At 37.1% G+C, this 24,944-nt stretch overlaps 1 protein-coding gene across 5 annotated transcripts in view; it reads left to right on the top strand.

Moving 5' to 3' along the window:
* LRRC49 (leucine rich repeat containing 49) overlaps positions 1–24,306 on the top strand; it is a 160,953-nt gene extending 136,647 nt beyond the window's left edge. For all 5 annotated transcript variants that reach the window (XM_025296222.3, XM_025296220.3, XM_025296221.3 and 2 more), the window contains 5 exons: positions 1,406–1,643; positions 3,474–3,659; positions 6,672–6,781; positions 14,914–15,067; positions 23,636–24,306. In XM_025296222.3, coding sequence (XP_025152007.2) covers positions 1,406–1,643; positions 3,474–3,659; positions 6,672–6,781; positions 14,914–15,067; positions 23,636–23,839 — 892 coding nt within the window. In that variant the 3' untranslated portion in view covers positions 23,840–24,306. The remainder of the gene's footprint in view (positions 1–1,405; positions 1,644–3,473; positions 3,660–6,671; positions 6,782–14,913; positions 15,068–23,635) is intronic.
* The last annotated feature ends 638 nt before the right edge of the window (positions 24,307–24,944 follow it).

Genomic DNA, 24,944 nt, shown 5'->3' with positions numbered 1-24,944 from the left:
TGTATGGATGTGAGAGTTGGACTATAAAGAAAGCTGATCGCCTAAGAATTGATGCTTTTGAACTGTGGTGTTGGAGAAGACTCTTGAGAGTCCCATGGACTGCAAGGAGATCCAACCAGTCCATCCTAAAGGAAATCAGTCCTGAATATTCATTGGAAGGACTGATGCTGAAGCTGAAACTCCAATACTTTGGCCACCTGTTGTGAAGAATTGACTCATTGGAAAAGACCCTGATGCTAGGAAATATTGAAGGCAGGAGAAGGGGACAACAGAGGATGAGATGGTTGGATGGCATCACCAACTCGATGGACATGAGTTTGAGCAAGCTCTGGAAGTTGGTGATGGACAGGAAGGCCTGGCGTGCTGCAGTCCATGGGGTCGCAAAGAGTCAGACACAATTGAGCGACTGAACTGAAGCTATTTCTTTTCTTCTTCAAGAGCATTCATTTAGGTAACCTTTCACAGAAGTGGGGCTCTAACTTTGAAAATATTAACCGTTATCATAGTCAGTAGAGTATGTGAAGTTATTTTGTATGTGTATGTAGTGGATTTTTTATCATTTCTTATTTCAATACGGGGAGGAAATCTTAGTTGATATTGCTGCCTATAACTGTAATATATATACACTTGCATATTTTCAAACAATATTGAAGTAATAAAAAATGTGGAGTCAAAATTACCCCTTAGTCCAGCTTCCGAGAGAGAAACTATTGTTAGCAGTTATTATGTGAATTCCCAAGTATTTTACAAACATAGTTTTATATTACATTGTTCTTACTATAGAAATATTATTCTGTAAAATGCAGTTTTTTTCAGCCAGACAGTGAAATACTTGCCAGAGTAGGAAAACTTACTTGTTTTGACATGCAAAAGTATCTATGCTATATTAAATGGATTGTTTTCTTTTTTCTTTTTTTAAAACCTTTTTATTTTGTATTGGGGTATAGCCAGTTAACAATGTGATAGTTTCAGGTGAACAGTGAAGGGACTCAGCCATACATATGCAAGTATCCATTCTCTCCCAAGCTCCCGTCCCATCCAGGCTGCCATATAACACTGAGCAGAATTCCATGTGCTATACAGTAGGTCCTTCTTGGTTATCTTAAATGTGTTGTTTTAAAACTAAATAGAATATCAATTCTCTTTCATCAGTGTAAATAATTTGGGTTTAAAAGTAGTAATTTTTTGTTCACATGTGCCTCTTTTTAAATTAAAGTATATGACTATAGAAGAATATAAAGCTTGCAGATGTACTATTGAAAATTAGTCTTTAGTGCTCTGGGTTTAATTATTGAAATAAAAAGAAATGGATGTAAAATTTCAAATACCTTTTCCAACAGATCTTTATAATGTGTTTACTTTGCATGATAAAACTTTCATTAAGATTATATGACGGGTTTCCCAGGTCTCTGGACTCAGGACTCAGCAGTGCATTCCAGGAGCTGTCTGTCACAGACACACACCTTGTTGAAGTGGATGGAGACACGCTTTCCCTGTATGGCTCGGGAGCGCTGGAGTGCCTGGATCGGAACTGGAGTGTGCAGACAGCAGGCATGGTGACAACGGTGTCCTTCACTTTCATAGAATTTGATGAAATCGTCCAAGTGCTTCCCAAATTGAAGATCAAGTTTCCTAATTCTCTGGTAAACATTTCCTTTTTGTTGTATATTTGAATTCTTCTCAGTCATGACTTGTATATTCAGGCCAAGGACCTATTTTAACTTTTATTTATGCCGTTTCTATCTGGCAGGGAGACTAAGTTCTTGTGTTGAATATGTGAATCTGAGATTTAAATTAGTATTCATAAATGGCCTTGCAGTATTCTGTTAATATTGGAAATTTTCTCTCTAGAAAAGGCTTCCTTATGGAGTATGAAGGACCAATGTAATTTTATTCAAGTGACGTGCTTCTACTTTGGGAAACTTTCCACAGGACCTCATCTAAGTCTCTATTATATATTCATTTACTGTACCTGGTATTGACAGCACAAGTATACTCACATATAATTTTTATAGTAGTCTCCTAACAACATTCAAAACCATTTTAATAGCTCATTAAAGTTACTTTGAGACATTCGCCTTCTCCAGTTATGGTATTATTATATTAATTATTAGTATGAATTTGTGAAAGCTGTGATTTCTGAGTTCTCTCTTGAGTTTTTATTATCATTGTGTTTTTCTCAATTAGCTAGTGATTTCCCTCAACAACCCTTTTTTTAAAAATTTATGTATTTTAATTAGAGGCTAATTACTTTACAATATTGTAGTGGTTTTTGCCATACATTGACATGAATCAGCCGTGAGTGTACATGTGTTCCCCATCCTGAACCCCCTCCCAACTTCCTCCCCAGCCCATTCCTGAGTGTCATCCCAGTGCACCAGCCCCGAGCACCCTGTCTCATGCATTAAACCTGGACTGGTGATCTATTTCCATATGGTAATATACATGTTTCAATGCTATTCTCTCAAATCATCCCACCCTCACCTTCTCCCACAGAGTCCAACAGTCTGTTCTTTACATCTTTGTCTCTTTTGCTATCTTGCATATAAGGTCATTACCATCTTTCTAAATTCAATATAGATGCGTTAGTATACTGTATTGGTGTTTTACTTTCTGACTTACTTTACTCTGTATAATAGGCTCCAGTTTCATCCACCTCATTAGAACTGATTCAAATGCATTCTTTTTAATAGCTGAGTAATATTCCATTGTGTATATGTACCACAGCTTTATTATCCATTCGTCTGCCGATAGACATCTAGGTTGCTTCCATGTCCTAGCTATTGTGAACAGTGCTGCAGTGAACATTGGGGTACATGTGTCTCCTTCAATTCCGGTTTCCTCATCACCAACCCTTTTATAATGTATTTTGTTCTTTTGTTATATTCTTTCTAATAAAAAGGATAGAAGTGGAGACAGTGCGTTTAGAAAAGATCATCCAAATTCACAGACAGAACATTTCTATCAGCATTTCAGTGCTAGTATTTTGTTTTCTGATAGCCAGTTTAAGTAGCCTACATACTAATTAGCAAGATAAAAGTAGTAATGGTTAACTAGTTCTTCTCAGAAGTACTGTGAGCCCTGTATTTGTAAAGTTCTGAAAATTTTACTTCTGGTTTTTCCTTTGTAGATTTAATCTCCATGTAAAGCATATAAAATCATTGTAATATCTGGAAGAGTCTGAATTATTGTATATTTATATAATTTTTTAGAAATGTAGTTAGTTAATAGATAGGTGAATGTCCTTTGCAGAATGGAAATCACTTCAATTCAATATTGGGTGGCTTAATATATTCTATCAATAATTTTGTATTAGATGGATTAAAAGTATTTAAGTTTAATACATTTAGTTGGTTTAATGAAAACATACTAGCTAGTTTAGACTTATTTGGGGAATGATAGTGAAGCTTTAATGGTAACATTTTAAGATGGTTAGAGTCAATATTCACCCCTTTTTTTGTTTATTATTGTAGCACCTTAAATTCAAGGAAACAAATCTCGTAATGCTGCAGCAATTCAATGCATTAGCACAGCTCCGTCGAGTTGACCAGTTGACAATTGATCCTCAAGGAAATCCAGTTGTCAATTTTACACTCTGGAAATACTATGTCCTGTTTAGGCTGAGCCATTTTAATATGCAGAAAATAAATGGAACAGAGGTAAGCTAAACACTAAGTCAACTATAGAATTAAAATGTTCCTTTTAAAGGGAAATAATCATAAAAATATCCAGGAATTTATGTATAAAATCACGATTGAACTTTTGAGAATTAATTTTTTTAAAAATTCATCACATTTAAAATGTTGAAAAGCTAAAAATATTTGTTTAAAAATTTCTAGTATACTAGGCAAATTTTGTGAATAAATTAGTAACCAGATCATGGTGAACAGTAAATACTTTTTCTCTTGTTTTTGAGTATTCAAAGAAGGATTGATAGGATAATAGTTTAAAGTGAAAAGAAAAAGAACACTTCTGTAAGTAATATGATCTTTGTGTTTTTCAGAGTGTTTTACATACTGACATGCAAAAGGGCCTGGGGAAGTGATACTAAATGTCATTTAATAAAGGTTGTGATAGAGGAAGGGAAGAATAACATGCAAAAAAAATGTACATAGGGAAAGAAGAGTGATTTTAAAAAGAAGAGTAAGAGGGAGAAATAAGCAAGGAGGAAAGTTAAAAGAAGAAAAAGTCAACATGAATGAGAAAGGAAATAAAACAACCATAAGTAAAAGTCTAGATTGCTTTGTTAATAGTTTGTTAACAGCTGCTTGGACATATCTACATTGTATAATTCAGGTCTGGAGCCTGAATAACTGGAAAATTATTAGCAAAGAGTTATTTTTCAGATTGATTCTGCTAAGCTTGTCACAAGGGTACTCCCCCAGCTATCCAAAGATCATGTTCTCTTTAAATATCACTTTGGAAGAAGAGAGAGAAATGCTTCTTCTTCTACTGTGGAATTCCAGAACTGAGTTTAGATAATCCTCCAGAGGAAAAAAATCTTTTAATATGCTACTAGTATTAGTGTGATTATCTCTTAAAATTCAGACCTCCTTATTGTAAGGTGAGCTATGCAGGGTGGTAACAGCAGCTGTAGCCCCTGCCACTGATACACTACAAGGAGCTCTGGCCTAAAGCGCGAGCGCCCCAGCATGCCGTCAGCAGACTGGGCGTCCCTGCGTCAGCACACAGGAGCCATGTGAAATCTGCATCAGCTATGGGAGGTCCATGACCCCAGGATCAGCCATCTGTTGAAGATGTAGGGCAAACCTGGAACCTTCAGATGACTATTAATTTCTCCAACTAGCTCTCAAGAGATTGGTTTTAGTTTTATGTACCCTCTTGGTACTTCCCCAGAGAGGTTGTAAGTCACTGGTCAGATCTAATAGTTCCAAAAGTTTACAAAGCTAGCCTGGACTGTAGGGTAGTTATTTTAGCTATACGTGAGGAATTCTCCCTCGTTAATGGTCAAACCATTATCTTGATTAACCCCAAATACTGTATTTACCCAAATGTGGATCACTGCTGGAGACATAATAGTTATTATAAAACCTTAAAATAGGAAGTAATAGTATAATATAATGATATAAAGTAGAGAAGAATGAGGAAGAACCAATGTAATGTACTCTGATTTAAAGTTCTGGAAATGTCTATGCCCAGGAATATTTGACCTTTTAATAAAAGACCTGGGATAAAACTGCTTATCTCATCCTTGACAGTATGTGATAGTGTCATACTGTATTTCTGCTTTTCTCTGTATGAGAGAGAGTGAGCATTGTGAGCATCAAGAGGAAAAGATGGAGTAGTGGCCTACACTGGCCACTAGGTGACTATGTTAGACCAAACAAGCTAGCTGTCAGCTGAAGGAATGATTCCAGGGAGCTGCAGCCTCAGTAACTGCTGAAGTCTAGGGAAGGAAGGGAAAGAGTCAGTCTGCAGTGATTCATATGTATAAGTCGCTTGTGAATTATGGGTTATTTTCCAGAAAATCCCTGTGTAGGTAGTTATAACAAGTGTTAAGAATAAAGTTTTTAAAGATCCAGGATGTACCAGGGTCTCTCAGCCTCAGCTCTGTTGACATTTTGGACCAGATAATTCTTTGTTCTGGGGACTGTCCCGTACGTTGTGGGACCTTTGACGGCATCCCTGGCTTCGACTCACTAGATGCTGGTAGCATCTGTGCACCAGTTGCAAGAAGCCAAAAGCATCTGCAGATGCTGGCAAACATTCCCTAGGAGCCAAAGTGGCCCCTGATTGGGACCACTGAATTCTATTGGCAAAGAAATAGTATTTAAAATGCAAGAAACCTAATTTTATATTTAAAACATGCCCAGATATTAATATAAGTCTTGCTTTTAGCACTTTCTTGGTTAACACAGGAACGAGCCCACATGGGGAATATACCTGTGACAAATTATTCCTTGTGGGGAGAAAGGTGGATGCAACTTCAGAAGGAGCAGGAGTGCCATTCCTAATCCAATGTTCATTCCCTCAGAAAGGGATGAAATTATCCTTTCAGGAACAAGATATTAACAACACCTTGACTTGCCTTCAACACATTATTAAAGTTAATCTATTCCATTGACACTTGAGATTTTCCCCCTTAAATCATTCTACTCAAATAAGCTTCGGGATTTTTGAAAAAAAAAAAAAATTCATTAAGAATTTAAGGTGTTTCAAGTATAATCCTCAGGAACCATGGCTTCTAAGTCAGATCTAACACCTCACCTCCCAGCCCTCTTCCATCACTATAAGCCACATTTGTAAATCTACATTCTAATCAAGCTCCGGGAAAAAAGAGAAATATCAGTCAGAACTCACTCTCTTCTTACAGCCCAGGAGAATGTATTTTCCCTGAAGAGAAAATTTTTAATTAATTAATTTATTTTTGGCTGCTACATCAGGTCTTAGTTGCAACATGTGGGGTCTTCCTTGCAGTGCATGGCTTTGTAGTTGCGGTTTGCAGGCTCTGTTGCCCTGCAGCATGTGGGATCTTAGTTCCCCAACCAAGACTCAAACTGGTGTCCTCTGTATTGGATTCTCAACCATTGGACCACCAGGGAAGTCCCTACAAGGAAATATTTAATCTGGACATTTCTATGAGATTGTGTTAGTTGTATCAAGTTAAGAGGCAATGTCATTTTTTACCCCTTTCCTATTTGTCTCTTCAGGTGACGCAAAATGATATGATAATGGCTGAGAGGCTGTTTGGAATCCTAGCCCATGTAGCATCTTCTGAATTACCCCAGTACCGTCTGATTTCAATACTGGGTGATGCCAGGTAAACTTTCATTTCTATAGTTTTTATAGAAGTATTGTTGCACCAGACAAAGTAATACATAACACGTACTTCTTAATCGTGCTATTTATTCATTCCACAAACATCCTAAATTTGTTTTTGTCTGGCCTTCTCCAAAGTATTGGGGATATAAAGATGAATATGATAAAGTTCTTGCTTTTTTGTGGCTTATAAGCTAATAAATTAACTTATTAGTTTATGAGCTAATAAGATAAGACATTTCAGATGTTGTAAGAGAGGGCTGTAAGAGTATAGGAGAGATTATGCTTTGGAAGAACACTGGGGAAGGCTTCACAAGGAGTTAACGTTTTTCTAGCTCATCAGGAATGAATAATCTTTTTTTCAGATACAGGGTATGAGGGAAGGAGATCTGCAAAGGCACAGGGAATTGTAAATAATTCAGTATAATTAGAGCATAGGATGATTGTGAATTGTGATAGAGAGTGAAAGTAGAAAGATTGATTGTGATCTGATTTTGAGGAGCCCAGAAATCCATGAAAAACAAAATGAATACTGTGCTTTGTAATTAAGCACAACAATCATGTGGTTAGATTCATGTTCTAGAAGAGCTGCCATTTGAGAGGATCGAGATGGAAGGAACGGAGACCACTCAGGAGGCCAGTCTGTATTCCAGGAGAGAGGTTATAAGGGTCTGAACTAAGAAAGAATAGAGAAGATAACTGAAAAATACAGAGAAGTGTACCTGACAGAAAACACGGACTGACAGGGTGCGGCGTGGAAAGAGGAAAGCCAAAGATGGCGTGCCAGTCACGCCTCCGTTATAGGTAATTCACCCTGACCAGAGAAAGGAGAAAACAACTGGTATACAAGAAATGAGCTATCTACAAAGTCACTGAGAGGGACAGGGAAGCAGCCTCTAGCCTGGGCCTGGAGGGGATCCCACAAGGATACCACAGAGCCAGTCCACCAAGGACACTGCCACCTTGGCTACAGTCTGGGAGCTGGGGGGTCAGGATGCTTGTCTAAACCATGGCCTCCACTGTTCACACAGGGGTCAGGGAGTCCTCCGTTCCCCACCTCAAAACTTGGCTCTACTATGATTCATACCAATAAAAGGGGTATCTGGCGTGCTTACTGTCCCACTTAGTTCAGTTCTGATTTCAGAGCTTACCCATGTGTATCTGATTGGCAGAGCTGAACTCTCATAAAAAGCCCACAGAACATTCTGGAAAAAAGTACTGAGCGAGGTGCTGCTACAAAATGAACAGTAAATGTAAGAAATAGGAAGCATTGAATTAAAGAAATGATGTTGTGGAAAGACTCATTAATAAGTGGGCTTCCCTGGTGGCTCAGTTGGTAAAGAATCTGCCTGCACTGCAGGTAGACCTGGGTTTGATCCCTGGGTTGGGAAGATGCCCTGGAGGAGAGCATGGTAACCCACTCCAGTATTCTTGCTGGAGAATACCCATGGACAGAGGAGCCTGACAGCCAATAGTACATGGGGTAGCAAAGAGTTGGACATGACTGAGCGACTAAGCACAGCACATAATGCAAAAAACTTTAATAACCTGAAAAAATAATCCCAGAATATCCTCAGAGAAAGGGTGTTGAAGTTTGCCAAGTTTCTTTCCCTGTTTGGGAGAAATAGAAAAGTATATGTTTATCTATGTGTTTTCAAATCTCAAGGGCTACCATTAGGAAAGAAGGTAAGATGTACAATTTCTAAATCATTAAAAGAAGAAAACCACTGATCAACAAAAAAAACAGGATGGGAAGAAAAAAATGAACATGTCGGTTATCACAATAAATATTCATGAATGAAATTCTATTAATTGATAATAGCTCTCAGCTTGGGTTAAAAACTGAATTTCGTTTTGTTTTTGAGACATACTCCTAAAGCAATATATAAAGGTTGAAAATAAAGGGATGGAAAATATATAACAGGCAAATAACAATAAATAAATATGGGAATATTACTACTAGTGGTGATAGAATTGATGATGTTGTTCAGTTGTCCAGTCATGTCCAACTCGGCAACCCCGTGGACCACAGCATGCCAGACTTCCCTGTCCCTTACCATCTCCCAGAGTTTGCCCAAGTTCATGTCCATTGCATTGGTGATGCCATCCAGCCCTCTCATCCTCTGGTGCCCTCTTCTCCTTCTGCCCTCAATCTTTCCCAGCATCAGGGACTTTGTTTGCAACATATGACCAAAATACTGGAGCTTCAGCTTCACCATCAGTCCTTCCAGTGACTATTCTGGGTTGATCTCCCTTAAGATTGACTGGTTTGATCTTGTTGTCCAAGGGACTTTTAGGAGTCTTCTCCAGCACCACAGTCCAAAGGCATCAGTTCTTTGGTGCTCTGCCTTCTTTATGGTCCAGCTCTCACAACCGTATGTGACCACTGGGAAGACCATAGCCTCAACTACATGGACCTTTGCTGTCAAAGTGATGTCTGCTTTTCAACACACTACATTTGTCATCGCTTTCCTGCCAAGAAGCAGTCGTCTTCTGATTTCATGGCTGCAGTCAGTGATTTTGGAGACCAATAAGAGGAAATCTGTCACTACTTCCACCTTTTTCCTTTCTGTTTGCCCTGAAGTAATGAATGGGGTCAGATACCATGATCTGAGTATTTTTAATATTAATTTTAAGCTGGCTTTTTCACTCTCCTCCTTTACCCTCATCAAGAGGTTCTTTAGTTCCTCTTCTCTTTCTGCCATTACAGCATTAGAGTGATATCATCCAAATAACTTAGATTGTTGCTGTATCTCCCACCTATCTTGATTCCAGCTTGTAACTCATCCAGCCCGTCATTTTGATGATATCAAAAACTTAAAATCCACCAAAAAAGATAATTATGAAACTTAATGTAACCAAGATCACAGCTTCTAAATATGTTAACAAATATAAGTACATATTAACAAATTCACATTATTGTGGTAAATATTTAACCTATTTGATCATTTGATCAAATAAACACAATTAGAAAAGAATACTGAGGGTTTGAATAACTCACTTAACACATTGTACCAAATAAATGTATTTAGAATTTTATTTCTAGAAACTTATTCCCAATTCAGGGGGAAAAAAAGCCTATTTAAATACCTATTTAAAACTTTCAAAAATTGAACATATATTTAAACTCAAAGAAAATCTTCATATATCTCAAAAAGCATATTCATGCACATAACTTTCTGTAATGATAATATCATAAAATTAAAAAAGAATGAGACAAAAACCTGTACAATTGCAATTGGAAAAGCAAAGAAACAAGACAAGCAAATTCTCATAAAACAAGATACAACTGCCTTAAAACTTTAAAAAAGTTGTTTGATCACAAAGTTATAGACAGCACAAACATAGGTATCCAGGGATTTTCATTACGGTGTTTATAATATTAAATAACAAAAATATGAAAATTCACTCAGTTCAGTTCAGTTCAGTCGCTCCATTGTGCCCGACTCTTTGTGACCCCATGGACCGCAGCATGTCAGGCCTCCCTGTCCATCACCAACTCCCAGAGTCCACCCAAACCCATGTCCATTGAGTCGGTGATGCCATCCAACCATCTCATCCTCTGTCATCCCCTTCTCCTCCTGCCCTCAGTCTTTCCCAGCATTCAGGGTCTTTTCAAATGAGTCAGCTCTTCACATCAGGTGGCCAAAGTGTTGGAGTTTCAGCTTCAACATCAGTCCTTCCAATGAACATCCAGGACTGATCTCCTTTAGAATGGACTGGTTGGATCTCCTTGCAGTCCAAGGGACTCGCAAGAGTCTTCTCCAACACCACTGTTCAAAAGCATCAATTCTTCGGTGCTCAGCTTTCTTTATAGTCCAACTCTCACATTCATACATGACTACTGGAAAAACCATAACCTTGACTAGACGGACCTTTGTTGACAAAGTAATGTCTCTGCTTTTTAATATGCTGTCTAGGTTGGTCATAACTTTCCTTCCAAGGAGTAAGCGTCTTTTATTGTTTTTTTTTTTCTTTTAATTTTATTTTATTTTTAAACTTACATAATTGTATTAGTTTTTCCAAATATCAAAATGAATCCGCCACAGGTATACATGTGTTCCCCATCCTGAACCCTCCTCCCTCCTCCCTCCCCATACCATCCCTCTGGGTCATCCCATAACTTTCCTTCCAAGGAGTAAGCGTCTTTTAATCTCATGGCTGCAGTCACCATCTGCAGTGGTTTGGAGCGCCCCAAAATAAAGTCAGCCACTGTTTCCACTGTTTCCCCATCTATTTGCCATGAAGTGATGGGACCGGATGCCATGTATGTTGAGCTTTAAGCCAACTTTTTCACTCTCCTCTTTCACTTTCATCAAGAGGCTCTTTAGTGACAAAGGAGGCAAGAATATACAATGGATTAAAAACAATCTCTTTAACAAGTGGTGCTGGGAAAACTGGTCAACCACTTGTAAAAGAATGAAACGAGCACTTTCTAACACCATACACAAAAATAAACTCAAAATGGATTAAAGATCTAAATGTAAGACCAGAAACTATAAAACTCCTAGAGGAGAACATAGGCAAAACACTCTCCGACATACATCACAGCAGGATCCCCTATGACCCCCCTCCCAGAATATTGGAAATAAAAGCAAAAATAAACAAGTGGGACCTACTTAAACTTAAAAGCTTTTGCACAATGAAGGAAACTATAAGCAAGGTGAAAAGACAGCCTTCAGAATGGGAGAAAATAATAGCAAATGAAGCAACTGACAAACAACTAATCTCAAAAATATACAAGCAACTCCTACAGCTCAACTCCAGAAAAATAAATGACCCAGTCAAAAAATGGGCCAAAGAACTAAATAGACAGTTCTCCAAAGAAGACATACAGATGGCTAACAAACACATAAAAAGATGCTCAACATCACTCCTTATCAGAGAAATGCAAATCAAAACCACTATGAGGTACCATTTCACACCAGTCAGAATGGCTGCAATCCAAAAGTCTACAAGCAATAAATGCTGTAGAGGGTGTGGAGAAAAGGGAACCCTCTTACACTGTTGGTGGGAATGCAAACTAGTACAGCCACTATGGAGAACAGTGTGCAGATTCCTTAAAAAACTGGAAATAGACCTGCCTTATGATCCAGCAATCCCACTGCTGGGCATACACACTGAGGAAACCAGAAGGGAAAGAGACACGTGTACCCCAATGTTCATCGCAGCACTGTTTATAATAGCCAGGACATGGAAGCAACCTAGATGTCCATCAGCAGATGAATGGATAAGAAAGCAGTGGTACATATACACAATGGAGTATTGCTCAGCCATTAAAAAGAATACATTTGAATCAGTTCTAATGAGGTGGATGAAACTGGAGCCTATTATACAGAGTGAAGTAAGCCAGAAAGAAAAACACCAGTACAGTATACTAACGCATGTATATGGAATTTAGAAAGATGGTAACAATAACCCTGTATACGAGACAGCAAAAGAGACACTGATGTATAGAACAGTCTTTTGGACTCTGTGGGAGAGGGAGAGGGTGGGATAATTTGGGAGAATGGCATTGAAATACGTATAATGTCATATATGAAACGAGTCGCCAGTCCAGGTTCGATGCACGATACTGGATACTTCGGGCTGGTGCACTGGGACGACCCAGAGGGATGGTATGGGGAGGGAGGCGGGAGGAGGGTTCAGGATGAGGAACACATGTATACCTGTGGTGGATTCATTTCGATATTTGGCAAAACCAATACAATATTGTAAAGTTTAAAAATAAAAAAAAGAGGCTCTTTAGTTCTTCTTCACTTTCTGCCATAAGGATGGTGTCATCTGCATATCTGAAGTTATTGATATTTCTCCCGGCAATCTTGATTCCAGCTTGTGCTTCCTTCAGTCCAGCGTTTCTCCTGATGTACTCTGCATAGAAGTTAAATAAGCAGGGTGACAATATACAGACTTGACGTATTCCTTTTCCTATTTGGAACCAGTCTGTTGTTCCATGTCCAGTTCTAACTGTTGCTTCCTGACCTGCATATAGGTTTCTCAAGAGGCAGGTCAGGTGGTCTGGTATTCTCATCTATTTCAGAATTTTCCACAGTTTATTGTGATCCACGCAGTCAAATGCTTTGGCATAATCAATAAAGCAGAAATAAATGTTTTTCTGGAACTCTCTGGCTTTTTTGATGATCCAGCAGACATTGGCAATTTGATCTCTGGTTCCTCTGCCTTTTGTAAAACCAGCTACATGTCCATTAATAAAGGACCAATTACTTGCAGATATGAAAATTATTAGAAGTTCTGATATGAAATAATACTAAAAATATAAGATATAGAACAATTGTATAGTATGCTGCAATTTGTGAGAAATAGAACATATACTTCAGAGATTTCCTTGTGTAATTTTAAATATTTTATTTTTTAGAAATGATTGTCTCTAGGAGTTAAACTGAGAACAGTAGGATTTCATAGTGCAGAAGCTTACTTTTTACTGTATGTATGTAGTACTTGGAATTATCTTTTGGGGTTTGTTCTGTTTTGTTATTATTCTTTTTGTTAAAATTATTGTATTAGTTTCTAAAACAAGGATTTTAAGAGATTTCCCATCAGTATTCCTGCAGTAGAAGAAGTGATAGTCTCTAATTAGGGCAGAAAGAACTTGATCCCAGATAGAAATTCTGATGTGCAAGGAAAGCTAAAGAGCAAAGAAAGTAGTAAATTTGTGGGATGAAAGAAAGTAAATAAACATCGACTATATAAAGCAATGATAATAGTATTGTGAGATTTTAAAATCAATATATGTATTGAAATGAGTACATTAGGAAAGAATAAAGACTGAAAATGAAGGAGCTAAACATTTATCTAAAGAAGTTAGGAAAACAATAGCAAAATAATCTTGAAGAAAATTAAATAAAGGAGATGATGACATTGAAAACATAATGAAAAACTGATTATTTGAAAACACTACTGAAAGTGATGGATAACTTGTATATTGCTTTCATAATTAAAAATCAATAAAATAAGTATAGATAAATATCTATATTACTTTCTTCTTTATAAGAGTGAGAAAATTATGCTACCAAAATATCCAGTAAATGAGATTGATCATATAAATTGACCTACATCACAATTAAATTTTATTCATTTATTAAAATATTAATTTTAATAACACAGAAAATGCTTATTATATAGCATTAAGCAAAAACAGTATACAAACCTGGATGTTTAGTATGATCTTAACTTTTTACAAAAATTCACAGAGAAAGTCTAGGAGGAAATATGTCTAATGTGAACAATGTTACTGATTTATATAGATTTATATGTTATATATTTATGGATGATTTTACGCTTTTTCTTCATACTTTTCAAAATATGTACTCCTTATAATTTTTTAAATCACTGTGTTATACTCTTATTAAATTGGAAAAATGAAGACATTTTCTAAAAGATATATTCCCTTTTTGCTCCCAGTCTTCAGTTCACAGTTCATAGTAGTTACATCACTTCCCTGAGAGACACCCTAAGTGGTAGAAACCAGAAAGCAACCTTCATGAGTGATAAGTTGCTGTCGTCTGTAATTCGAGGCTTGTGGGTCTGCAGGTGATACTATGAACACTGTCTATGTTCTTCATGATCAAACGAAGCTTCCTGTTTCATTATTTGCCTCCTGCTGAGATCTTGCCTTTGATATGTTAACAGCTAGAAGTATTTTCGTTCTGCTTTTCCTAAACTTAAACCAGTATTCCATTCCATTTGTAGCTATGGATGATACTACTGAGCTGCATAATGAAATTATGAACTATTTTTTGTGATTTATAAGATGTGTAACTAACATGTTTCATGGGATATTAAGACTATGGAAGTTTGGCGTACTGTGTGTTTCATTGCTTTTTGTATGTGTGTTCTGTGTTGTTTAAGTTTTATATTGATTTTTTAAAGACAGTTTTTTTCATTTTAGAAATGCTTGAGACATGTCTTTGTTGATGATTGGTAGTGAAACAAAAGAATTTGAGTTATATAACTTAATTAGTAGAGAAATTGGAGTAGTGAATTGACTTTAAAAACTCAAACTCATAAAACAGATATTCAAAAAAACATATGCCACCCTCAAAAATCAACAGAAAAGACATTTTCACCAATTGGATAAGTAACTATCTAAGTCTCTTTACCATCTTTCTACAGGAAGAAGCAATTCCAATATCTTCTAGAAACCAAAGGGAAAAAACCTGGTATTGTCAGTGAAGAAAATAATGATAGCAAGAGACTTGTGGGAGAAAACACAAATCGTGCTACACTGAATTATACCACGAGGGACTTCTATACTGAAAAGCTAGAGGTAAAACTACCATTATCTTGGGAACTTAGTGCCTGGATAAATTCCAAATGGCTTGAGACTTGGGAGTTATATGTTTCTCTCCTACTCATTTAAGATAACCTTTTTAAAATCTGGAATGTTAGTCAGCCTCATATCCAGAGCTGGGGGCAGTAGGCACCAAGGAATTAGGGAGAAGTAGAGCCCTTAGTTCAATATATTTAAGCAGAAAAGAAATATTCAAAAGAAATAGGTACCAAAAATTTAGACCGAAGTAGGACCAGGATTCAGATCTCTGAATTAAGAAAACTGGAATAGACTTGCTCTGAGTACTTTCCTAGCCTGTGCCAGACTGGCAGAAGACACAACAGAACCTCCATTTCGGTTCTCTTTGCCTAGGTCCTTGAGGTTTTAATTCACTATTTTATTCTCCTACAGCATTAGCTTCTGTGTTCTTAGTCACATAGTTTTAACCTATTTTGTTTCCACTATAGTCTTTTAGACAGAAAGGCTAGAACCAATTCTTTACTCCTGTATGTGTTCAGAAGTTTTTTGAGGGAATGTTGTGTTAGGGGACTGCAGAGTTATAAAGAAGAGAACCATGCAGGTGTGCCTTGATGGAAATCAGAGAAAGGTGAAGAAACAAGCCATCTATATAAAAATAAGATGTTAAAATTCTGCAAGAGTTTTTGAGGGGTTTAGGGGGCTGTGTGAGTGTGTATTGGCCAAATATTTTTCAAATGTTTTATAATGGTTGTGAGATTCTTTATTCAAACTATATTGTAGCTGAAAACTTATTATGTCAAAAGAAAGCAAAACAGCAGAGTTGCTCCTGTTGTAGATGGGGTTCAGAGCTCTGTTTGATTGGATCTTCTATTCTTTTCCTTTCTCCTCACCTCATTCCCAGACCTGAAGAATCTCTTTGGAACCCATAGGCCTCTAAAGATTATACTTTGAAAAGCATTTAACTCAATGCAACAATATTTTTATAGCATCCTGAAGGATGTTTTGAAAAGATTCTGCTTTAAATTCTAGCGCATGAAAGGTTACTGCTTCATGAGGTAGTTGTATATCACTGAGCAACTCCAACAGTGGAGAAATTCTTACCCATGTTAAGCTGCCTCCTAATAACTTTGAATTAGTGATGCTGATGTTGCCTTATGTAAGAAACAGAGAAAATATCTTCCTTATGAAAACTCTTTAAATATTTGAAATGAATTACTTGAAGTCATCTTTATAGTTATCCTTTCTTACATTCAAAAGTCATGTATTGAGCACCTGTCACGTGTAATACTTGGACTGTAAGAAGACGTTGTTATTATCCTCATGAATCTCACGTTCTGATGGAGGAGATAGACATATGCAGGGATAATGTAAATCAGTAAGTCGGGAGAGTGTAGCTCAGGGGAACTCTACTCAGTGTTCTGTGGTGACCTAAACGGAAAGGAAATCGAAACAAAGAGGAGATACATGTATACGTATGGCTGATTCTCTTCAACACAGCAGTGGGAAGAAACCAAACTCCAATTTTTAAAAGTCAGTTTTCCTTAAAGTAATTTAAAATTTAATATAATCCCAATAAGAAGCCAAAAATTTTTCATTGAATTGATCCTACAGTACCTGTGGGAAAATAAACATAAGTAACCATAAAAACTCTGAAAAAGAAAAATGATGGGGAGAAAACTAGCACTACTAGATAAATTAAGACGTATTATGATCTTATCAGTTAAAACACGGTGTTTATGGAAAGATAGTCTAATGAGATAGAATGGAAAATTCAAATGTACATCTAGATAAAAAAGAAAATTTATTATATGATAAAGAATAATCTCAAACAAATCAAGAAGGATTATCCCAGTAGTGATTTGAAAATAACTACGGAATTAAGGGGGAAAAAAAGCTGGATTCAGACTTTATACTTACATCCGCATTAATTCTAAATGAGTCAGAGATGTTGAAGTTTATAATGAAAGGGTAAAATATCTACAAAAAACCATGAAAGATTTATGTGCAGCACTGAGATCAGAAAGACCTTCAGAGAGATAAAATAAGCAATGACAAAAAACAAACGAAAGAAATAATTTGCAACTAATCTCCCTAAATTATCAGGAACTTTTAGAAATCAGTGAGAAAAGGGACCAACAATCCCGTATAGGTTGTGTTACTTATTCAAAAATAAGTTTAAAATAATATACCATTTACCATGACAATAAACACTGTCAGTTCAGTTCAGTCGCTCAGTCGTGTCCGACTCTTTGCGACCCCATGAACCGCAGCACGCCAGGCCTCCCTGTCCATCACCGACTCCCAGAGTTCACCCAAACCCATGTCCATTGAGTCGGTGATGCCATCCAACCATCTCATCCTCTGTCATCCCCTTCTCCTGCCCTCAATCTTTCCCAGCATCAGGGTCTTTTCAAATGAATCAGCTCTTTGCATCAGGTGGCAAAGTATTGGAGTTTCAGCCTCAGCATCAGTCCTTCCAATGAACACCCAGGATTGATCTCCTTTAAAATGGACTGGTTGGATCTCCTTGCAGTCCAGGGGACTCTCAAGAGTCTCCTCCAACACCATAGTTCAAAAGCATCAATTCTTTGGTGCTCAGCTTTCTTTAAAATATGTACAAGCCTTCCACAGAGAAAATTATAAAGTTTTATTGAAAGACACTGAAGAAGAACTAAATAGATGGTTTATGTTTATGAACAGAAACCTTCTACATAGTAAAGATGTCAGTTGTTCCTAAATCCATCAGTATAAGGCAATTCTAATAAAAATTTAGAAAAGTTATTTGTAGAACTTAATCAGTTGATCCTAAAGGTGTTTGATAGAGCAAAGGACTTAAAATAACACAACAGTATAAGTGAAGAGAACTTGCCTTACCAGATATGAAGTACTATTTTTAGCTGTAGTAATTGAGGCCATATAGGAATAGATTCATAGATCCATGGACAAAATAGCCAGAACTATCCCATGTTTGTGGGAAAACTTTGTACAGATATCAGGTATTGTTGACTAGTACAGACAGACTAGCTAATAAATGCTATTGAGGAAATGAAATATCAGATCAGAAATACATATCCCTACTATGGTGTACTTTCTTAAAAACCATATTTAAAAAATTAACTCCAGATCAAATAAAAACCCAAATATGAAAAGCAAACTTTAAAATTCTCACTTAAAAAACAGTTGAAAATATGACCGTGATTCGGTAGGCTATGATTTTCTAACCCCCACCCCTCCAAGGGCACAAACTGTAGGGAGAAATTTTGATAAATTTGGCAATAGAGGTCATTTTTTGAAAAAAACAGGAAGAGTTTCCATGGAGTCATATAAGCAGAGTCTTGATTAAAGTGGTTTGAGAGGTAAATAAGCAATCAAGAAGTAAAGATAGCAATGCTGACTCCTGTTTTGAGAAGTATCAAAGGGAAAAATAAAATCTGAAGCCACATAACATTTGGAAAGAATAATATGCCATTAGGAGATTTGGATCTGAGCCCATGATTCCACCACTTGTTTATTACCTGAAAGACCTTGTCCTGGTCGTTAATCACTTTCTCTTGACTCACAATGTAGCATTCCCCACTTCCTGAAAGATGTTTTAATCACTGCAACACAAAGTGCTGATTCTCTCTCCTCTGTATATCTTGAGTTGTTGAAGGAATTACTTGAAGTAAGTTTCTCACAAATCAGGATAAGCCGCCCCTTTCACTATACATATGACACGTATAATTCTGTTGCTTGGTAGGTGTTCATCCAAGGTCCTGACTCATTCTGAAAAAGATTTAAGATGGATGGAAAGCTGAAAGGGACTTTAAAGAATCCAATCCTGTTATTAGACAGCTGAGGAAAACTGGAAACTTAGGTGAACAGCTGAGGCTCAGATAGTGAATTCCTGACTGAACTGCCTCTAGGACTCAGGCCTTCTGATTGCTGGCCTTGGCTCCTTTCAGTTTATCCTGAATGCTTCCTGAAGTCGTCTTGACCACCCCAGCACAAAGGGCTCTTGTTTCTTTGAACACTGGTGGTATTTGCTGTCTACACATCTCATCCAGCACTCATGTACTGTTTCCTTTCTTTTAGTTAAGCTTTCAATGTGTGTAGGATATCTCTCCAACTAGACTGCAGGTTCTTCAAGAGCTAAATTAGCATTTTCTCCAGGTAGGTATTAGTAGATGATGGCTAATCCTGAACAAGTCTCTCAACCTTTGTTAACCTTAGAGTCCCGTTTATAAAATGGAGATATGGATTAAATTCCTATACAAGTACCATTATTGTTAAAATAACTCTATAACAAGTCTACCATGACCTGCTTTTTTCTATCTTCATGACAATAAAATTTTAGTTCAATGAACTAACATAAACAATATTGTAGAGTTCATCTCATCAGGATTGAACTTGTGAAATACTTGTTTTATGACCCCCTACAGGGATAGAAAAAGAATAAGTGTATGATGTGTGAAAGCATTTGAGAATGGAAAAAGCATTATTCAAAGAGGAGCAACTTCTTGACAGGTCAGGGCAAGAGAAGTATCTCTAATGTGCTCTTAAGAGGATCATTCTGTACATGCAGAATGAGTTGTGCTGGCAGACACCTAATGAGTTTTAGAGTATACTGCATGAAGATGCAGAGTAATTGGCTTAGTGGAGAGAAGAAATGATGAAGCAAAGATGCTCTCAAACACATTTACTAATTAAGGGTTAGTATATATTAGATACAATTCTGTATCAACATGTTTATAAAGAAGTCATGAAAGAAACTAGCACAAAATTGTAAAGCACCAAAAATTGCACTATGCCAATTAGAAAAGTTTAATTTGTATTATATATAAATTATTTAACAAAAATCATTTAAATATCTTTATATTTTTCTTATCCTTTATTACTATAAAAATTTTCTGGTCCTACTGCTAGAAACTTTTTAAAAATTCAAAATCATGTTTTAAGAAACTTAGACGTCTGTAAGAGAGGTCTTCTACTTATGTAAATACATTGCTCGTTGCAAAATATTGCTTGTTTTAGTTTTTGATCTCCAGTGATTCACACTTATCTTTCTTCCTGGTATTCTCCTTGTTTCCCAAATTTACTGAGTGTTAAAAGGGAGCAGCTAAATGCTGTTCTCATTGATAAGCTAACTTAGTGCACATGACTAGGTCCCAGACAATATTTCAGAGTTAGTGAAGTTTGGTTCACCAGGGAAGTCACCAGCTGGAACCATCTGTTATTTATTGCCCATCGGAATCTGTGCATATTTTTATGATAGGTCAATGCATGACCTGTTGCTTTTAGCACATGAACTAAATCAAATCAGATCAGCATGTTGACCCCTGAATGGTGATTATTTAGAGAAAACTTATATGTCATAAGAAAATTTCCAAAATGTGCCTCTGTTAGAGGAAGTTAGTGACAATTGGGACTCGTTGTTAACTTCTGTTAATTAATCAAGAATCCAAAACATTTATTTTTTGTTTTATAAACTGTAAAACTTTGGAAAAGGAAGAGAAGTAGAAAAAAGGAGTAGAAATACTCATCCCACTACCCTAAGACAATCTTAATGACACTTCAGTATATTTCCTTTCATTAATATTGAATATATTTTTGTAACTTTTTAATGAAAATTTCAAATATATGACAAAGTTGAAATAATTTTACAGTAAACATTTATTCCCCAAACTTAAATTCTACTGTTAGTACTGTACTGTACCATGTACTTGCTTTATCACTTATCTATGCTTTTCCCCATCCTCTATCCATCAATAATCCATCTTATTTTTTAAATTTATTTCAAAGTAATTGCACACATTACCATGCTTCTCCCTAAATGATTTAGCAAGCAGATCATTCAGTTCAGTTCAGTTCAGTCACTCAGTCATGTCCGACTCTTTGTGACCCCATGAATCGCAGCACGCCAGGCCTCCCTGTCCATCACCAACTCCCTGAGTTCACTCAGACTCACGTCCATCGAGTCAGTGATGCCATCCAGCCATCTCATCCTCTGTCGTCCCCTTCTCCTCCTGCCCCCAATCCCTCCCAGCATCAGAGTCTTTTCCAATGAGTCAACTCTTCACATGAGGTGGCCAAAGTACTGGAGTTTCAGCTTTAGCATCATTCCTTCCAAAGAAATCCCAGGGCTGATCTCCTTGCCTCTTGAGAAACCTATATGCAGGTCAGGAAGCAACAGTTAGAACTGGACATGGAACAACAGACTGGTTCCAAATAGGAAAAGGAGTACGTCAAGGCTGTATATTGTCACCCTGCTTATTTAACTTCTATGCAGAGTACATCATGAGAAATGCTGGGCTGGAGGAAGCACAAGATGGAATCAAGATTGCCAGGAGAAATATCAATAACCTCAGATATGCAGATGACACCACCCTTATGGCAGAAAGTGAAGAGGAACTAAAGAGCCTCTTGATGAAAGTGAAAGAGGAGAGTGAAAAAGTTGGCTTAAAGCTCAACATTCAGAAAACGAAGATCATGGCATCTGGTCCCATCACTTCATGGCAAATAGATGGGGAAACAGTGGAAACAGTGGCAGACTTGATTTTTTTGGGCTCCAAAGTCACTGCAGATGGTGACTGCAGCCATGAGATTAAAAGACGTTTACTCCTTGGAAGAAAAGTTATGACCAACCTAGATAGCATATTGAAAAGCAGAGACATTACTTTGCCAACAAATGTCCGTCTAGTCAAGGCTATGGTTTTTTCCAGTGGTCATGTATGGATGTGAGAGTTGGACTGTGAAGAAAACTGAGCGCCAAAGAATTGATGGTTTTGAACTGTGGTGTTGGAGAAGACTCTTGAGAGTTCCTTGGACTGCAAGGAGCAGATCATTAGAGTTCAGTAATTCATATAGTTTCTTATTTTGAGGCATAATTTATATACAATGAAATAAAATCTTAGGTATACAATTGTTAAGTTTTGACAAATACATATACTCATATAACCCAACCTCTATCAAAATTTCATTTTGTACTTTTCTTTTTCCACTTAACATTATAGTGTAAGCATTTTCCTTGTTACTATAAACCTTCATAGTAGATTTTAAGGGCAGTATTTGTTGATATTTTAAATTTAACTTTTTAAAAATTATTTTGCTATTTTGATTTGAGTTGGAGGTTTTAGTAGATCGTTTTTCAATTAGTTAAACCTATTTTCTCATTGACATTTATTACTTATTTCCTTATCCACTTATGTGAATTGCTTCCCCTATAATGCTGATTATCTGATCTATTTCATGTTTTTTTCCCATATATATTATGGCATTTTCCATCATTGTGCCTGAATACTCAAAGTATCAATAGCCAAATTAAGTGTCAAATTCTTGCATTAATTAAAATGGCTTTCTTTCAGCTTCTAGGATGAAATCCAAGCCCAATGTCCCAATTACCTCAGGTCTCAAACTTCCTCTGTTGTGTTTTGAACCCAGGTTTTTCATTTGGGCTTCCCTTGTGGCTCAGCTGGTAAAGAATCCGCCTGCAATGCGGGAGACCTGGGTTTGATTCCTGGGTTAAGAAGATCCCCTGGAGAAGGGAAAGGCTAACTACTCCAGTATTCTGGCCTGTAGAATTCCATGGTCTCTATAGTCCATGGGGTTGCAACGAGTCGGACACACCTGAGCGACTTTCACTTTCACTTTTCATTTGCAGACTGCCAGACCCAGAAGTTGAGTGGGTGCATTGTCTCATCTGAAGGCCAAGTTCTGGGTCCCAGGCTTGTATATATGTCCTCTTTCTCCTTGTACACTTCCCCCCAACTTTGTCCAAATATTCTCAGTCACATAAGTCAGTGTAATATATCACTACATCCTTTCCTAAAATATGGAATTAAGTCAGAGTGTGGATATTTCGTGTTTGTATATAGATATTAACTGAGCTCAAGGCTTCCCAGGTGGTGCTAGTGGTAAAGAACCCTCCTGCCAGTGCAGGAGATGTAAGAGACATGGGTTTGATCCCTTGGTTGGGAAGATCCCCTGGAGGAGGGCATGGCAATCCACTCCAGTTTTTTTGCCTGGAGAATCCCATGGACAGAGGAGCCTGGTGGGCTGCATTCCATAGGGTTGTAAGAGTCAGACATGACTGAAGCAACTTAGCATGCATGCACATTAACTGACCTCATGTTAATTAATGTTGTTAGTATCATTTACCATTAGAAGCCGTGAATCTGTACATTCAGCTGACTTGTGTGAGGGAAACTGCCTGCACTGAGAGAGAAGGTCTATCAACAGAGAAATTGTAGTTATGCTCCAGTGATTCCAATAAATAAACACTTATTAAATACAATTTAAAATCTTTATTTCTCCCCACAATTAGCAAATGAATTTCATATTAGCTCAACTGGAAGTTTTCTTCTCATAGTTGCCAAGAAATATATTTTTAACAGAGCTGTCCCACAGAGCTGGGAGTGGACTGGCAAGAAGGAAGCCTTCAGCTGCTATCTTTACTCAAGCAGAGCTCTGTGTCAGAGTGTCTAGGAAAGTATTCCTGCTCTGAGGAGTGGGGTCAGAATAGATTATCAAGCTTCTCTGGTTCAGCTAATTGTTGCTTTGGTTTGGGGCTTAATTATGATTCAATGTAAAATATTCTTTTTCTAATAGGAAATAAAGGAAAAAAAGAAATTCTGCAAGATGTATATCGAGGATCTTGTGAAGGAAGCCACGGAAATCAACATGAAAAATGAAGCTTTGCAGAAACTTTGGCCACAGATGTTCATTGAGCTTGTGAGGGATGCAGTTATAGAAATCCGCAATAAAAATTCCTATATGAAGCTTTGCCTACAGCAGATAACTGACCAAAAATAGAAATGGCTTTTAGTTACAATTGAGATTTTTAGTTTTATGTTTTTGATGGTTGAAAATATGTGTGTTAAAAAATGTTAAAACAACAACAAAACTTTTCCTTCAAGCTAGAAAGACTAGCATCAAAGCATTTATTGCCTACTGTTCTTGTAGTTAAAGGTTAGGAAGGAAAGAGCAAAAGGGAAAATTCATTCCTATATATGTTGACCAAACAACCTTTGGGAACTGAGCAGTCTCTAGGGCCCTTGAATGGGCCCTGCGTCTCGGGTTCTTGATTTGACTGGTGCCCCTGCTACAGCCCAAAGCACGTAGTGTTCACTCATGGTTCAGCGTGAGTTGCTTCTGTCTACTTTCAGCTGATAATTTTTAGTTACTTACCTCTTTATTTTATGTCATGATTTCAAAGCCAAAAATATGTTCTTTTTTATGAGTGAAGAATAAACTTATTAATAAATTAGTTTAAAGGAAAATGTGTTTGCCTCCTTAATCCAGTCAGAATTGTCATATTTATTGTACATTTTTCTTTAGCTGAGTAGGAGGAGCCCTTCTCTTTATTTATGTAGAAAGAGGCCTCATTCTTCTAAGGATGCATCCTCGGCGTACCACAGGAAGTCCTGGGGGTCACTATGAGCAGAAAATATGAAAATGAGTCCAAACAGGGACAAGAAGAAAGTGTGTTTGCCTTAAGAGATCCTGAGTGTATGTATGTAAAATGCAGTGACTAATCAGTAAGTCTGCTTCTATGAATGGTGTCTCTTTCTGTTGTTGGCTACTCTGAGGCTCTTTTTCTAGGCAGGCATGTGTACCTGTATCTCAAAAGTATTAGAGATTTAGGAGGGAAAGTTTCGAATTTTTCTAATTCCAGTTGAAGATCAAACAGAGAAATAAGATATAAAGATATAAGCAGGGGGTTGTCCTGGTTGATGCTAGTGATTTTGGAGCCCATGACCATACCCAGAAGTGATACAACTTTAGAAACACAATCTTACAGGTCCATAAATAGGAATTCTCCGATTTGCTCAGATTTCACCTGGCAGCTGTATGGATCACCAGGATATGGGAAAATGAAAACAGAAGTTACAGGAAGATAGAGTCCTATGGAAACGCT

This window comes from Bubalus bubalis, chromosome 11, assembly GCF_019923935.1.
Source record: "Bubalus bubalis isolate 160015118507 breed Murrah chromosome 11, NDDB_SH_1, whole genome shotgun sequence".
Classification (NCBI taxonomy): Eukaryota; Metazoa; Chordata; class Mammalia; order Artiodactyla; family Bovidae; genus Bubalus; species Bubalus bubalis.
Note: the sequence above shows the minus strand (reverse complement) of the source record. Positions and strands in the feature narration are given on the sequence as shown.